Source organism: Lactuca virosa, chromosome 4, assembly GCF_052849685.1.
Source record: "Lactuca virosa cultivar CGN04683 chromosome 4, Lactuca_virosa_CGN04683_v6, whole genome shotgun sequence".
In the NCBI taxonomy this organism is placed as follows: Eukaryota; Viridiplantae; Streptophyta; class Magnoliopsida; order Asterales; family Asteraceae; genus Lactuca; species Lactuca virosa.
In genome coordinates, this window is record NC_136429.1 from 307,230,271 (window position 1) to 307,247,066 (window position 16,796).

General features: G+C 36.8%; 1 protein-coding gene across 1 annotated transcript; it reads right to left on the reverse strand.

Moving 5' to 3' along the window:
• Positions 1-4,478: 4,478 nt before the first annotated feature.
• Positions 4,479-7,917, reverse strand: LOC145108456 (protein NRT1/ PTR FAMILY 4.5-like). Its single transcript, XM_079045481.1, has 6 exons — positions 7,834-7,917; positions 7,682-7,760; positions 6,802-7,019; positions 6,288-6,728; positions 5,600-5,730; positions 4,479-5,505 (listed from the first exon to the last, which is right to left on the reverse strand). Exons 1-6 carry the CDS (start codon positions 7,897-7,899, stop codon positions 4,605-4,607), a joined length of 1,836 nt encoding a protein of 611 aa, XP_078901607.1. The 5' UTR covers positions 7,900-7,917; the 3' UTR covers positions 4,479-4,604.
• Between the last annotated feature and the right edge of the window lie 8,879 nt (positions 7,918-16,796).

Here is a 16,796-nt window from a genome sequence, read left to right on the forward strand (position 1 = left end):
GATGCTTTGCCTCAATGAATGTTGGAATATAGTGCGACTCTTAATTGTTAATCAATAGAAGCATGCATTATGTTTTGAACTCTTGATTTTGATTACTCAACCAATTGATGGAATGTGCATTGGACATTGGACATTAAGGCACTTTATTTATTTATTTATTATTTTTTTAAGAAGTAAAACGTGTGCAGTATGTGGACCACATCTGCAGAAGAAGAAGTGGACCAAAAGTGTCATTACGCGATAAAGCTCTTATATTACTGTAAAACCATAACAAAATTTTGAACTATATATGCAATAAGGGAAAATCACATTGTAGACCTATAATGTTTTGGGTTTTGGTCAAATCAGTCCCTTAAGTTATTTGTGTGCTTTATGATGGAATAATCTTTAAGTGACCTCTCATTTTTAGTCCCTATAACCTACCATTACCGGTTTCATATACTAGGTGGCTTTTAATTAATTTAAAAAGTTAAATTAAATCTGTGTGTGTGTGTGTGTGTGTGTGTGTGGGGGGGGGGGGGGGGAAGGGAAACCTAGATGAAGTTCTAAACCCAAAATCGATTTTTGTTTTTGGATTTCTAGTTTTCAATATGAAAATTTGTGTTTTTAAGTTCAAGTTTTCTATTTACCTTTTTAAGGACGATATGTTGTCGGGACACAAACACACACACACACAAAGATCTTGGTTCTTAGTTCTTGATTTCTTGAACTCTCTATGTAACATCCAAATTTTCAGGTCCAAAAATTTCTTTTTAATTAACCAACACATAAAAACATTCATAAGAAAATACTGCGAAAACACATCATCTCATAAAACAATGTATCATGTCTGAAAACCCAAGCCATAGAATAATAACATATCAGAGTACAATCCTAGAAAACTCCATGCGGAAACCATTTGTGTGTGTGTGATGCGATGCTACGCCGCCGACTCCTTCCCCTTAGACGAAGAGGTACCTGAAACCAAAACCGAAACCGTAAGCACAAAGCTTAGTGAGTTCCCCCATCATACCACATACCATACAATATCATCGGTATCTCTCAACCGGTAATCATCATCGGTATCTTTCAACCGGTAACCAACATCGGTATCTTTCAACCGGTAATCGTCATCGGTATCTTTCAACCGGTAACCATCATCGGTATCTTTCAACCGGTAACCATCATCGGTATCTTTCAACCGGTAACTGTCATCAGTATCTTTCAACCGGTAACTGTCATCGGTATCTTTCAACCGGTAACTGGGGACTATTCCACCCCCTACCACTAGCATACAACAGCAAGGTACAATCATACAGTCAGGCATATCCGGTTCCTGACCTACCCCACGGCCCTAAGGGCCGCTGTTAGGGATCCTAATCCCTACTATACACGTAACATATCATGCAGATAATACTCGTGACCAAAGCACATAACCAAACCAAGATAATTATCACAAAGACAATCATCTTACAAATACTCCTCTTTGGTGGGCCGACATTGTGGCCTTAGACCCACCCCTACTAGAAGGTAACTCACCTCGATGTCGTGCAGTGTTTGAATTATCCTCAGCGCACAAGTCGACTCCCCTCGACTCCTCGATCCCTACACGGCGACCTTCAAGTCAACATACAGCCAGTACAACCCTAAACAGGGTCGGTCCAAGTTTAGTCAAAGTCAACTTCAAGTTGACCCGACTCGCCGAGTTGGGCCGTCAACTCGCCGAGTCCCTCACCCTTTACTCGTCCTTATCCACGACCCGACTCGTCGAGTTGGGCCGTCAACTCGACGAGTTCCTCCCTCACATGAACATCGCATGAAACTCATCCGACTCGCCGAGTTGATGAACAACTCGTCGAGTTCACCTTCATCTGATGAACAAGTTCTGTCCTCGACTCGCCGAGTTGATGAACAACTCGTCGACTTCATCTTCATCCTTAAGAAGATTGCCTTGGACTCGCCGAGTCTGTTCTAGCACTCGTCGAGTCCCATGAACTCCAGGTCTAAAATCACGTCCAATACATTGGGTAACTCTTCCTGTCTGATTACAACCCTTCTAACACTCAAATGGGTTCCTTTGACTCTCAACAGATATGAGGCTCAAAGCCTCGGACTCGCCGAGTCAGTCATGTCCACACTCTAAATCCATGAATTCTGATGTACAACCTTTGATCAAAAGATAGATCCAAGCTTCTATAATCGATCTAGCACGTAAAGTTACAAACTTTACGTGCTTGCATGGGACTTTGAGCTCAAAAAGACATAAAACAAGCTCTTAAGATGCATGGGGCCTTTCATGGGTGCAAAAGCAGTCCCCAACTGCCTTGTGACTCCTTTAATGACGTGATTCCGAAGCTCTAACCCCCAACCATGTTTGCAATCATGGTTGGCCATCAAAAGTGGCTTATAAAAGCCCTAAATCTCCCCAAAAAGGGATCTAACAAATGAAAGAGCAAGGTTACAGCTTTTTACCTTCAATGAACTGTAGAAGGTGCATAAACTCGGGTTCCCTTGGTCTTTACTTGCTTCCTCAAGCCTTTCTCCTTCCTTCTTAAGACCACAAGCACCAAAATCCACCAACAAGGCTTAGATTGCTTCAATAACGGCTAGGGTTTCAATGAGAGGTGTTCTGGGAGCATAAGGGACGTTGTGGCCGACATAACATTGTTTAAATAGGGTGCAAACCCTCGGATTAGGGTTTTTGTCCAGTCAGAGTCTACTCGTTGAGTCCAGGACCCGACTCGACGAGTCCATCACTTAAATCCTGCGCGTCATCCCGCTTTTACTCGGCGAGTTGGTCCTTCAACTCGCCGAGTCCAAGGCCAAAAATGCAAAAATACTTAAATAAAAATACATACCAAGAACCAGGTGCTACACTCTAGCTGATTGAAACGAGAAAAAGAAAGGGAGATGGAGCTGAGACATCTTTTGAAATATGAAGTTCTTGAGGGGAGATGATGGTGGTTGGGTGATTTCTGGGTTTTGTTGCACCTCAAATACAAGATCTGATGAGCATCACGGGTGATGACGAGAAAACTCTACATCACACAAACCACCACCGTACACCACCTATCAACCACCAAATCGACCTCCCATCTCCACCCCTAGTCTTCGTCTCGCCATCAAGGACCCATGAATTTCATAAGCCCCTTTTGCTGTTATTATGTCTTTATTTCCTCTGTTTTCTCGTTTCAATTCGAATTCTGTTGTAGGTCGGATAAGGTTGCACTGAAGGTGGGTGGCCGAAAAAATAGGGGGAGGTTAGGGTTTAATGCAATGGGTGGATTAGAAACGGAAACTGATGAAGAACAAGAAATGATTTTGAAGGAAATTGATCGATTGAGGGTTCTTGACGAGTAGGTGATTGATTAATTAGATTCATATCTTTGAAACAAAGCAGATTATATGAAACCATTCAAAAAAGGGAGAAACGGAATATATATATATATATATATATATATATATATATATATATATATATATGGGTCTGTATGTTGAAGATGAATAATATGATCATGAAATCAAGCCAACATCACCGATTGGCTTCAATTTATATTATTTCCATGTGTTATGATTAAGCAGAAGGCGTGGTGTGTAGATTCAGAAGTGTGTTTTAATCTTAGTGTGTGTGTGAGGAAGAACAAGATGAGAGAGAGAGAGAGATGTCATTTCCTTTATAATAAATAAATAATTAGACGAATTAAGTGAACTGACTTCGTTTTGTCAAAAATAACGTACTCGAGCCGACAAAACCAACATTGTTCCCTTAAAAGACACGAAAATAACTTAAGGCTGAACGAGCAAATGTACAAAACATCGTAAGCCTATAGTGTCATTTTCTCATGCAATAATGACAATAACATAATATGATTCTTAATATTAACAAATTAGCTTGTTATTAATTTAAAGATTTCTTTCAATAAAAGAGAGTGAATAACATACTTTCTATTTGGGAATTCAACTCAATTTTGTGATTATTCCCATTTCATCTAACCACTTTTATGACTTAGGTTATTAGAACCCTAATTTCACTCCTAAGCAAGCAATTTAGTGCCTTATCACCATTAACTCTTGAATTATAGAGTTAACTCATTCTAATATAACAATAGCATTTTCCACCAAAATATGAGTCCCATAAGGTATCCCTTGTTCTGCTTTAGCATTACTCCAAAATACATTGGGGTTTCCTTTACTCTCCCGTTACCTCATTACCCCAAAACCCCCTAATTTTACCAAACCCTAATTAAGATTCAATCCACAAAGTTATAATATAGAAATCATACCTTGATTTTTGATTGTTAAATTAACATAAAGATGTTACATTCTTTCAAAATCCGACCTTAGCACTTCAAAAAAAAAAATCACACATTAAGGAAACGCTAAAGTCAAATTGATTTTGGAATGTTAATTTAACACCGATTGATTACACCAAGTCGCCACATCATTATCTTTGATGCATCTATTAGATTAAATGTTTCATCAATCATCATAAACAAAAATACAAAACTCTATCCTCTTCATAGTTTATTCGTTACTTTGTAATACACATGAAAAAAAAATATACAAAAGTATAGATACTATGAGAATGGGTACTTATACGTATACGGTATACAATATATCTTTACCTACACATTAGACATCTCAATCTTTCTTTCACTTATGTCATCACCATTGCTACCTTCACCAATTTGCTTCACACTCACACTCATACTCACGCCCACAGTCTTATATTTATACCAATTTGCACAAATCAAATAAACCCCTAAATTCACTAAACTTAAAACCGCTAACAACCAATAAAAATAATTCAATTTATCTCTATTCAAATTATTACTCCCTAACCACCCACCACTCACTTTATTCACCACCTCCACCACAATCGAGCTCAAGTAATATCCAAAAGCCAATGAACACCATGAAATAGATGTCCCAAGTGACTTCATCCCCGATGAACTCTCGTCATAAAAAAATTCCAACAACCCCACCAATGTAAACATATCCGCCACCCCAAAAATCGCGTATTGAAACCCTAGCCAGAACACCGTTATCGGTAGCGGGCCCGGTGAATCCACCATGTTGTTATCAATCGCGACGCTTTTCCGGTGGGTTTCCACGATTCCGGCGACTACCATTGAGATAATGGAGAGGATTAATCCGATTCCGATTCTTTGAAGGTGTCTGATTCCGGTTGGAATCCCGGTTACCCTTCTTACCAATGGGACAAAAACCCGATCGTAAATTGGAATTAGGATAAACATGAAGAGAAGCGGGATTACTGGAATTGAGGGACCCGGGACTTTGAAACCGAGGAGGTTTCTGTCCATGGTTGTGCTTTGTTGAATGGTGAAAGTTTGAAGTTGGGCTAAACATGTGTTCATGAAGATTGTGCTTAGTATAATTGGGAGCATTCGGATTAGAATTTTTGTTTCTTCGATTTGTGTTACTGTGCAAAGTTTCCATGACCCTGATTGTTGTTGTTCGGATGCATCGAGTAATGTTGTAATAACTGCTGCCTTGTCAAGACATCTAAACATGAAAATGAGGTATTAGAAAATAGAAACCATAGGATGAAAATAAACATAAATAGGAATGTTTGGATTTTAAAAATATAATAGCACACCTGAATTGATTTGTTCTTTGAAGAATATCAGTTGATAATGACGCTCCCGCTTCTTTGTCATGAATCTCATGCAACTCCTCTGTGGTCTCTGGTATTGGTATATTGCGGTTTCTAATAGCCACCACAAATACCTGAATAATAGAGATATTGTTAATCCATGTGATGATCTATGACTATTAGGGTTTTAGGTCACGTATAGGATGAGACTGGACAAGCTTTCTAGGGCTGTTTTCGATGATGTAGATGATAAGGACATTTACGTCTTTTGCACAGACAAGAGATCGAGAGCGAGTCCCTCCGACCTTGTTCCACCCTCTTAAGGCGACAAAAATTGTGATTTTTGTCCGATTGACATCAATCAGGTCTAGTCCAATGGACGCCAAACACAGTACAACTTGTTATGTCATTTGCATTGTAACAAATGGAGCCGAAGGCTCCGTTTGTTATGCAGGACTAAACATGATCGCCTTGTACTGTGTTTGGTGTGCATTGGACCAGGACATAGATTGATCTCAACGGGATAAAAATTTCAATTTTTTGTCTCCTTAAAAGGGTGGAACAAGGTCGGACAGGGACTTGCTCTCGATCTCTTGTCTGTGGAAAAGACGTAAATGCCCTTATCATCTACATCATCGAAAATAGCACTAGAAAGTTTGTCCGGTCCTAATATATACTTATGTTATTATACCTTCAAAATTCGAAGAATTGGGCTTTCTCCTTTGGGCACATAACTCCGATACATGGATTTGCCCATGAGTAAGAAAAGAGCTGCTACTAAAACTGCTATGGAGCACACAGTGAACCCCCAATCCCAACCTTGGTTTGAACTAATCCAGACAACAAAAGTGACACCAAATATAGCTCCAGTTGTGACACTAAACAAAAACCAGTTGAAAAAGCTTGCAAGTGATTCCGCCTCTTTAGGGTCTCTTTCATCAAATTGGTCAGCTCCCAAAGAAGGCAGAGCACCTTTAATCCCACTGCTCCCAAATGCAATTAAATACAGACCTGTAAACAATATTGCTTCTTGACCACTTCCTGCTGGCTCACATTCACTCCCTAGGCTAGCGTTACAGGGGATCGGTCTTAACTCTTGGAAGTGTGCTTGAACTGCTAGAAGTGCATAGCCCTGAAAGTTAATGAATTAAACAGATTATTTATGGAATTGCATTTTCTTTTTTCTATATTTTAATGTAACGTACCACGACTTCAAAAGATGCGAATAAAATGCAAGTCTTGAATCTTGATAAGTAGGTGTCGGATATGAAACCTCCAAAGAGTGATAGGAGAAATGCAGTGCCCATGAAGTTTGTGAGTGTTGTTGCTGACTTGGTCAAACTGAAGTTCATATAACCATAAAAGTAAGTCACCAAGCTGACAGCCATTGATAAGAATGCCATGTTCTCAAGCCCTATCATAGCTGCATAAATTGTCAAGCAAACAACTGTTAGGAATAGACGCAAATTCAACTAAAAAGGAAAAAAAAAATCTTAGGCTTCCGTTTGTTATGTAGGAGTTACGATAGGACATGGCAGAGCAGATTGTATTGTGTTTGGCGTGCATTGGACTGAGACCGAGACAGATGTCTGATGTCAGTCAGACAAAAATTGTATTTTTTTTTGTTCCAACCAAAAAGGTGGAACATGGTAGGATAGAGACTCGCTTTCGATCTCTCGTATGTGGAAAAGACGTGAATGCCCTTGTCCTCATCATCGAAAATATCCCTAGAAAGCTTTTCTAGTCCCATTCTTGTTCCCTGTAACAAACGTAGCCTTAGGCTGCGTTTGTTAGATGTGACGTGGCAGGACCAGACTAGGCAAGCTTTCTAAAGCTATTTCCAGTGATGAGGACAAGGGTATTTATGTCTTTTGCATAGACGAAAGATCCATAGCGAGTCTTTGTCCTACTTGTTTCACTTTTTTCATTGCGACAAAAAAAAAAAAATACAATTTTTGTCTCATTAACATCGGTCTTGGTCTCGGTTCAATGCACGCCAAAAACAGTATAACATGTCATGTCATACTTAACAAATGGGCCTTATGGCTATTAGATGCCAACATTTTTATTAGCATAAAAAAATACCATATACAAACATAGCAGCTCTCGTGCCACCAAGCCTTTTTTGGTGTCTAGGTTGTATTTTGACATGTCCACCAATCCCCTGCAAATTGTCATACAATGTGAGTATAAATTGGCATGTTAATATAAAAAAAAAATTAGTATGCAAGTGTTACCATTTTATGAAGATCGATCTTCTGTTCTTCAAAGTTTGGTGTGAATGTGTTTATGACATCTTTCATGGTTGTTTTTATAAGGGAGGAAGTTTGTCTTGTGACTCCAAGGAATCAAACAGCATCTTTAAGGTTTGGAGAAACTTGTCTCTCTATCAAATAAACAAAAGGAATGTCAAAACGTATTTGTTCTTTTTATATCTTTATTTCATATATAATTAATAATTATATGCAAGATTCCAAACTCTAGTAGGAACATGTCTACATCGGTTTGATTGAAACTGTTTTATTGATTTGTTTAACCCATGTTGTCATTACCTTTTTTTTGGCGATACCACAAGATTATACATGTTTTGCTGTTTAAGATCATAAGATGTCTTAATCTCTGTCCATTTTATAATCGGGTTAAATTCAGGTATAGCAATGTACTTTTATTGTGTTTATCATCCTATATCTGATTTGATAAATACCGGACCTCTCTCTTCCTTTGTAAGAACTAAACATGAAGTTAAGGTGCTTATGGATTTTGCAAATCTTGATGTTTTGGAAACTCTGATTAAAATTTAGGATGACAAGTTGACTTTTGTGGTCAAACATATATTTTTGATTTAAAAAATTAATATTTCAAGTTGCATTTATAATATTTGTTGGTTGTTGTCTTGGATTAAACAAATCTATATATATATATATATATATATATATATATATATATATATATATATATATATATATATATATATATATATATATATAACATATTAGTTATATCTTGAATTTTAAGAGGTACAAGATACAAAGTTTTTTGTACAAATCAATTATGCATAACAAAACCATTAATACTTGCCAAAATTTTGAAGACTTGAGTTAAGGAAGGTTATTAAAAATTAATTTGGAGCAAAATAACAATTTTAAAATATTAAATCCATCAATATAAGTTAATTTACATTTCTTAAACTAGACACCGGTAATAATTAATTTACATTAAATTTATAAACATACAATATAAATATAAGTTCTAAACATAAATATTTTAATTAATAGTGGTAATTTTTATTATTACATAATAACTAATAACAAAATCTAATAATTATTTTTCTCGTAAGAAAACTATTCGATAAAAAAAAGCTATTTATCGCCGATGCTTTGCACGGGCACACATCTAGTATATATATATATATATATATATATATATATATATATATATATATATATATATATATATATATATATATATATATATATATATATATATATATATATATATAGACACACAAAAAGAATCAAGTTCCAGAGCGAACTCATATATCGGGAGGGAACCAACGAACCGCAATAACAACCATCAGATGATTCAATTGATCATCCGGTTAGATTAAAAGTATTCTAATTGTAAACAGAGACACATGCATTTTACGTATCCTGATACAAATCGTTGATTTATTGTGTGGTTTCTACTGATATTGCGAACACAAGAAATTTGTAATACATATAATCAATTACATATATTTAATTTCAAATCATTAAAAAATAAGCTAAATTTGTTAACAGTTACAATGCTTGAAGTAACCGCTAACACTTTTTGTGATGATTCTGCGATTAAAGGTTTTTTATCTTTATTTGTTCATGATTTTAATAATCGTATGAACCACGTAACATAATATTCAACTACAGAGATTGGATCAAGTAATGATGATAATATTTCATTGTATTCTAATGAACTTGCATTTTTTATGTAAAAAGTATTTGTACAATACAAAGACATATACTATGCACTAAACAACTGCACAATTACACTTATGTTACGCTTATGTTATATACAAAGTTTTAACGGAATAATCTAAAACACCAAATAAGATTTTGAGAATCAACTTACATTTCTAAGTTGTATGTCAAGTATACTTCTATTTTCATATAGTTTTTCTTAATTTTTTAGTTCATATTAAGCGAGCAATGAACACATGTGCAATTAATTGCAAATAATTAATTGAGTGTGAAGTCTATGTTTCCTTCAAACTTATAAAAGGCTGAAAGGAGTCTGATTGCAAATAATTAATTGAGTGTGAAGTTTATGTTTCCTTCAAACTTATAAAAAGTTGAAAGGAGTCTGAAATAATAATAAAAAAAAATTAGGAAGTTCACATGTAATAAGGATAATGAGGATTACCAATTTATCCTTATCATCTTATCATATCTTATTTTTGTAACATTCGAAATGCATGTATTTACCTTTTAACCCTTGGAATGGAATTTATTTTGCAAAGAAGGTCCCTACGTACGTTCAGGCATATATATGTGTACGCTTAGTGTACTAGGGTGGTTTGGTCGCGGACTTGCACCACGTACGCGGGGCGTACCAAGGCGTATGCGGGGCGTACGTGGCTTAAGACAAAACCCTGATTTTTGGAGCATGAACCCTATTTAAGCGCACTTATACCTTTTAGACCTAACCTTAAACAGCCTCCATTGCCTCTTATCGTCCCTAAACCCTAGTTACAAGAGAGTGTGATTCTTGAGCTTAAAAGTGACTTTGGTGACCATTTTAGTGTGTTTTCAAGAAAGAGAAGGTGGTGATCAAGTCTTGGACGTGGTTGAGCTTCTAGATCCCGCATCTACTTCATATTGGGGAACCTTTGGAGGTAAAAGGTCTACAACTTGCTTATCCTTTTGCTAGTTTGAGTTAGGGTTTGGTAATAAGTCCATTTTTGGTCCATGAATCCTCTCTTGTGAGTTTGAGCAACTCCAGAGGTTAGAAATGTTAGATCTGAATTCCCTTGGCATGTTAGAAGCATAAAAATGATAGCTTTATGGTTGTTTTGGCACCATGCATGAATTTAAGGTCTGAAAGGGAGTCTTAATGGATAAAATGAGGTGTTGGGTTCCCATATGGCATGCAAAGGCATAAAGTTGCCAACTTTATGCCCTAAGACCTCTTTGAGGACCAAGATCTGGAATTGGACCAAGTGACTTCATGGAATAAGCACTTAATGGCTTTTGTGTAAAAATTGCTTATACGCTGGGCGTACTATCTTGTACGCTAAGCATACAGAGGTTGTACGCTGAGCGTATGCTTCCAGTGGGCTTTGGACTTTCGTTGAGCCTTTGAGCCATTTGGGCCCTACTTAGCCTTGGGCCTGGATCTATAAGAGTATTTGGGCCTTTGACTTGTTATTGGGCCATAGGTTGCATGGTTGGGCCTATTGGTCCATAGGGTGCATGGTTGGGCCTATTGGGCCTTGTAGCCCATTATTGTTGTTGGACCTAGGATGTTAGGCCCATTTACGAAGAATGACTTATGGGGCCTTAATGGAGGAGTTTGGACTTAGGGTTTTGCCCTATGCCTTGAGTTTGTGATTTAATTCTAATTAAGTTCACTTGTGTATATTTAGTGTGATATTTTTGGACCGTTAGCCGAGCAATATTTTTTATCAGCAGTCTGAGGTGATTCTTCTCACTATATCAATGGGTCGAAGGCACCAATGCCGACCCGTTATCTGTTATGTGGCTTAGTAGTTGTTATGCATTAACTGTATGAAGACCCTGGGGGTAGCCCGTGGCACTTATGTGAAGACCATAGGGGTAGCCCATGAAACTTGGATATCAGACCATGGGGGTAGCCCATGACATCCCAGGTAAAGACCATGAGGGTAGCCCATGGCACTTGGATATCAGACCATAAGGGTAGCCCATGGCATTCCAGGTAAAGACCATGGGGGTAGCCCATGGAAACTTTATTTATGATGCATGGTATTCTGTGGTTGTATGTCATGTGATATTTTGGGAACTCACTAAGCTTTAGCTTATAGTTTAATTTGGGTATTTTCAGGTACTTCCGGTACTAAGGGGAAGGGCTCGGCTTGATGGTGCAACATTCACTCTCCAACACTTTTCGCGTTCATTTATTTTAAGACTCTGATATTTGATTTGATATGATCTAATGGATTTTGGGGAAAAAATTATGATTGTATTTCTATTTTCATAATTGAAATTTTTATCTGGTTTTTGGGCTGTTACATTTTTTATAACATGTTTGCATAAGATGTAATGTGTTCTGTAGCACCAGAGTCAATCAACCAAGTTTTGTTTGAAATATTTTACCAGCCATGTTAACGGTAGGGTGTGTGGTTTTTATGGAGTCATCACTATTAGAAAAATGGCGAATCAACTGTGCATATTGTTCAGGTGTTAACCCAGAAATAAGACTTGTCTTTGTCTGAACATGTGTTGCTTTCGGATTGCCCTTCATAATCTTGTTGCCATCACATTTCGTTTTGGGCCACCATTCTGGGTAACCAATAATCTTGAAACACCCTTCTTTGACATGTCATGTTCTTCCATAATGAATGCATTGCTGATTTTTAGTTGCTCGATTTGCCTTGTTGTTTTGACCCTGCACTTTGTTTTGTTGATTAACTTGTTCCCTCTCAGACTTTTTTCCCGAGAATCGGTTGGTGTGTAATGCAGCCGCCTCAGGAATGTGTTTCTTCTCAGCCGAAATTATTCTTTGTCGCTCGGCTTCAGACACCATGTGGTATGCAGATCCCAATGATGGCATGGGTTTCATGGTTAGGATCTGTGTTTTGACAGTGGAATATTCATCCTCCAATCCCATCAAAAACTCATACACATTTTCTCTTTCTTTTGCTTCAGCTAACCTTTTTCCAATACCACATGTACATGTTCCGCACACACACTTTGGAGTAGGAGATACAGAGTGTATCTCGTCCCATAACCCTCGCAACTTCGTGTAATACGCCGAAACAGAAGCTCTTTCTTGATGAATTAAGGTTAGTTCACGTTTCAGCTCGTATGCCCTAGGGGCGCTTTCCTTTCCAAAACGTTCTTGAAGATCTTGCTAGATTTCTCGATCAGTCTCAACACACTTAATATTGTTTCTGATATCCTTCTCCATGGATGTAACGAGCCATCCCTTTATCATCGCATAACATCGTTTCCAAGCTTGCTTATCCTTTTCATCTTTTGGTATCTCAATGCTTCCATTAACAAAGCCAATTTTGTTCTTTGCAAAGAGGAAAGTTTCCATATCTTGTACCCAATCTCCATAGTTTGAATCTGTGAGAACGTCATTTACATGTAATTGACGTGGGTATTCAGATGCATGGAGATAGTAGACTGAGTTAGAGTCTATTGGCTGTGAAGGCGTTGATGCAGAACCAGATTCTACTAGATTAATCTTTGAATGGGTAGGTTACGGGATCGTTTTAATCCTGCTCTGATACCATATTAAGTTTTGGAATCGGGAAAATCAATCTTCTCATTAATCAAGTTTAATATTTATAGAGGAGAATCCTTTTAAATCTGGGATTGATAAGCATAAAGATTTAAACAAAACAAAAATAAGATATGATAAGATGATAAGGATAAATCGGTAATCCTCATTATCCTTATTATTGTACTCAGTCAATGGAAATACACTCTTGACTTACTGGAAGAAAGTGGTTTACAAGGGTCCAGGCCTAGTACTTTTCATATGGAACAAAACCTTCACCTGGATGCTTCTATTGACAACCAGAAGTAGATGCTGCTAAGTATTGTTGGCTCATTGGAATGTTACAATATCTATAAGTAACTATACCCAACATTGCTTACTCATTCAATGTTCTCAGTCAGTTTATTGCTTCTCTTCGACAACGTCATATGTATGTTGCAATAAGAATCTTGCGTTACCTCAAATCCACACATGGTCAGGGGATTTTCCTTCCTAGTGGTGGAAATTTGAATCTAGTCACTTATAGTGACACAGATTGGAATGGATGTGAACTCACTCGACGATCCAGAATTGGATACCTCATTCTGTTAGGCAACTCTCCCATTCTTGGCGCATTAAGAAACAATCAGTAGTTTCTCGCTCGTTTGCTGAGGCTGAGTATCGTGCCATGGCTACAATAGTTAGTGAGATCTTATGGGTACGTTGGTTATTGTGTGATTTGGAAGCTGCACCTAAAGGGCCCATTCCACTATATTGTGATAATCAAGTTGCTCGTAATATTTCTAACAACCCTATGTTTCATGAGCGGACAAATCATGTTGAAATTGATTGTTACTTTGTCCGTGAACAAGTTGAATCACATGAAATAAAGACTTTGAGCATTCACACTGACGGCCAGATTGCAGATATCTTCACCAAACCTCTCAATGGTGAACGACTTTGTTTCCTGTTAAACAAGCTTGGTGCTCGTGATCTCCACACTCCAGCTTGAGGGGGAGTAATAAGGATAATGAGGATTACTAATTTATCTTATCATCTTATCATATCTTATTTTTGTTTTGTTTAAATCTTTATGTTTATCAATCCCATATTTAAAGGGATTCTCCTGTATAAATATTAAAGTTGATTAATGAGAAGATTGATTTTCCCGATTCCAAAACTTAATAACATGGATCACTTATTTACAATATATACATAAATCTCATGTTTTTCCTATAATTAAATTTTCAAATGAACAATTTGAATAGATGCATAATTATGTTTTTTCTATAATCAAAGTTTATGTTGAACAATTTGAAACATCATATGGCATTTCAGATTTAATTTTGAATTTCACAAATTATATTTCTTAATTGATGGTGAACTATATTACCATATTCATATATATTTTTCTTAAGTTTGTTGTTCATATTAATTGTGCATTAAACATGTACATAATTAATTGAAAAAGAAAAAGAAAAGAAAATGGAATTACTTATTTAAAATGTATGTATGCATATGCATTTGAATATTTACACATGAATATGAAACTCATATATTCATAGATATATACATTCATTTCAAGATGTACATATATGTATATGCAACTGTTCATTTTCTTTAATTATTAAAAAGCTTATGCTTACACAATTTCATATACATATACGTACACATTTTATATGCATGTATTGATGGGTTTTATAGGTTATAAATCAAAGCATGAGGAGAAATAACTTAACCCTTACGTTCACATGCGACCTATTTGGATCTAAGTTTTCTCTATTCATAGCTTTCATCTATTAACATCAAGAACCCTAAAAAACCCTAGGTAATTTCGAAATTACAAGAAATTTAGGGTTTACATACCTTTTGATTATTATAGCAAATAATCAAACCAATTCCTTTATTCATATGTCTTGGAAAGCAAGCCCCAGAAATCCAATGCCTCTAATGGTTTATACCCAAACCCTAACAATTAGAACACTTGAGGAGAGAGGAGAGGGAGTTGGAATTTTGTTATTCCTTTGGTATAAGTGATAGACGAAAATGAGGGCTCCCAAGGGTCCTATTTATAGCTAATAGGAAATCCCTATAAACCTTAATATGAAATAAAATGATATTATTTCAAATTCGGAATTATCTAGTTTCCTAATAATCCAAATTATCCACATGGAGAATTCTAGAAACCCTAGTGTTAGGGCTAGGATCCTCAAAGCATTTAGGATCCTCAGACCTCATCAGATATTCCGGATCCTCAACTATCTCAGGATCCCGACTATTACCGTTATTATTATTACTAACATTTATAACGGTTATATTTTGTTCTTAATTAACACATGTGCAGAAATACTCAAGAGAAGATTTATTCTCAACAGAGAGTTGTCTCAAATATGCTAAAGACCCAGAATATCAAGTCAAACAACGTTCACTGTGCTGAAAGAGGACTCAGCGAGTTCCCAGTGGACTCGGCGAGTCCACTGTCCAGAAAGCGGACTCGGCGAGTTCCCCAGTGGACTCGGCGAGTCCACTGTCCAGAAAGCAGAAAATCGATTTTTTTATCTTTTGAAAGCAAGTAGCATCAAGTATATTGGAAAACAACCCTAGACTATGATACTACTGATGAGTTTTGAGCATTCTAACACTCCTATGGTGTACATGCAACCCTAGATGCTTTGGATCTATGTTTTCTCTAATATACATGCAAACTTTGTTTTTCCAAAGCATCATCCTAACTAGCATACAATGGAGTATCTTTACTACGAAATTCTAGTTAGATGACATACGTTTTGTTGTAGCTGGAAACCTTGGACCTTTAAGAACTTAGCACCAATAATATGAATGCCTCAAATTGAATCACAACACACCTTTGGACAAAGGATGACTTTTGAGATAATATACTTGCACCAAAATCGGCTCCATGCTCTCCAAGAACACTAGTGTATGTAGTCACCAATTTTGGATGCTAAGGGCTTCTTATATAGTGTGGCAAGATTAGGGTTACACCATGTAAACCCTAATGTGCATGACCTTCCATATTCCTTAGGATCCATGGGTGTAAAACCTCCATGGATCATCCATGGATTGTCACATGGGTTTAGCCCAACCTAAGGAATCATGGATCATTGGCCCACACCATAAGAATGAATGATTTACCAAATCTACCCCTTATATTTATTTAGTTTCTTTTGATCACAAAATTAATTCTTGATCAATACTAATTAAATAATATGAATTCATATTAATATATTAGAACTTATAATATATTAATAAATCATAAATAACCTCTTCTCAAAAGTCCATCCTATCAAATTGTCCTGGTGATATGCAACCCAAATGGACCATGCTACTCTCGGGTCAAGTACATACCAATTATAGTTATGGGCTTAGACACCTAATCCAACAGTCTCCCACTTGGATAAGTCTAATAACTATTATTGCAAGTACGACTCCACAACCCGACTAGCAATTGTAGCTCTTAAAAGCCGTTGTCGAACTCTGACCTAGTCAATGACGCATCCATTAGATAAGGGATCATATATTCCTCCATTCTAGATATCGTATGGACTGAGAGATGGATTTTAATCATTCTCTCTGTTCATCTGTTGTTTCCCGATTTCTGATTTATGACGACTGAGTAATTGAACAAATCAAATCAGTCCAGGCTTGGCCAAGCACTTAGGTTTGTCATCACTAAATCATCGAGGGGCCCCACAGATATCGCTTTTATCCCTCCAAGGGTAAAAGGAATGGATAAACTTCGACT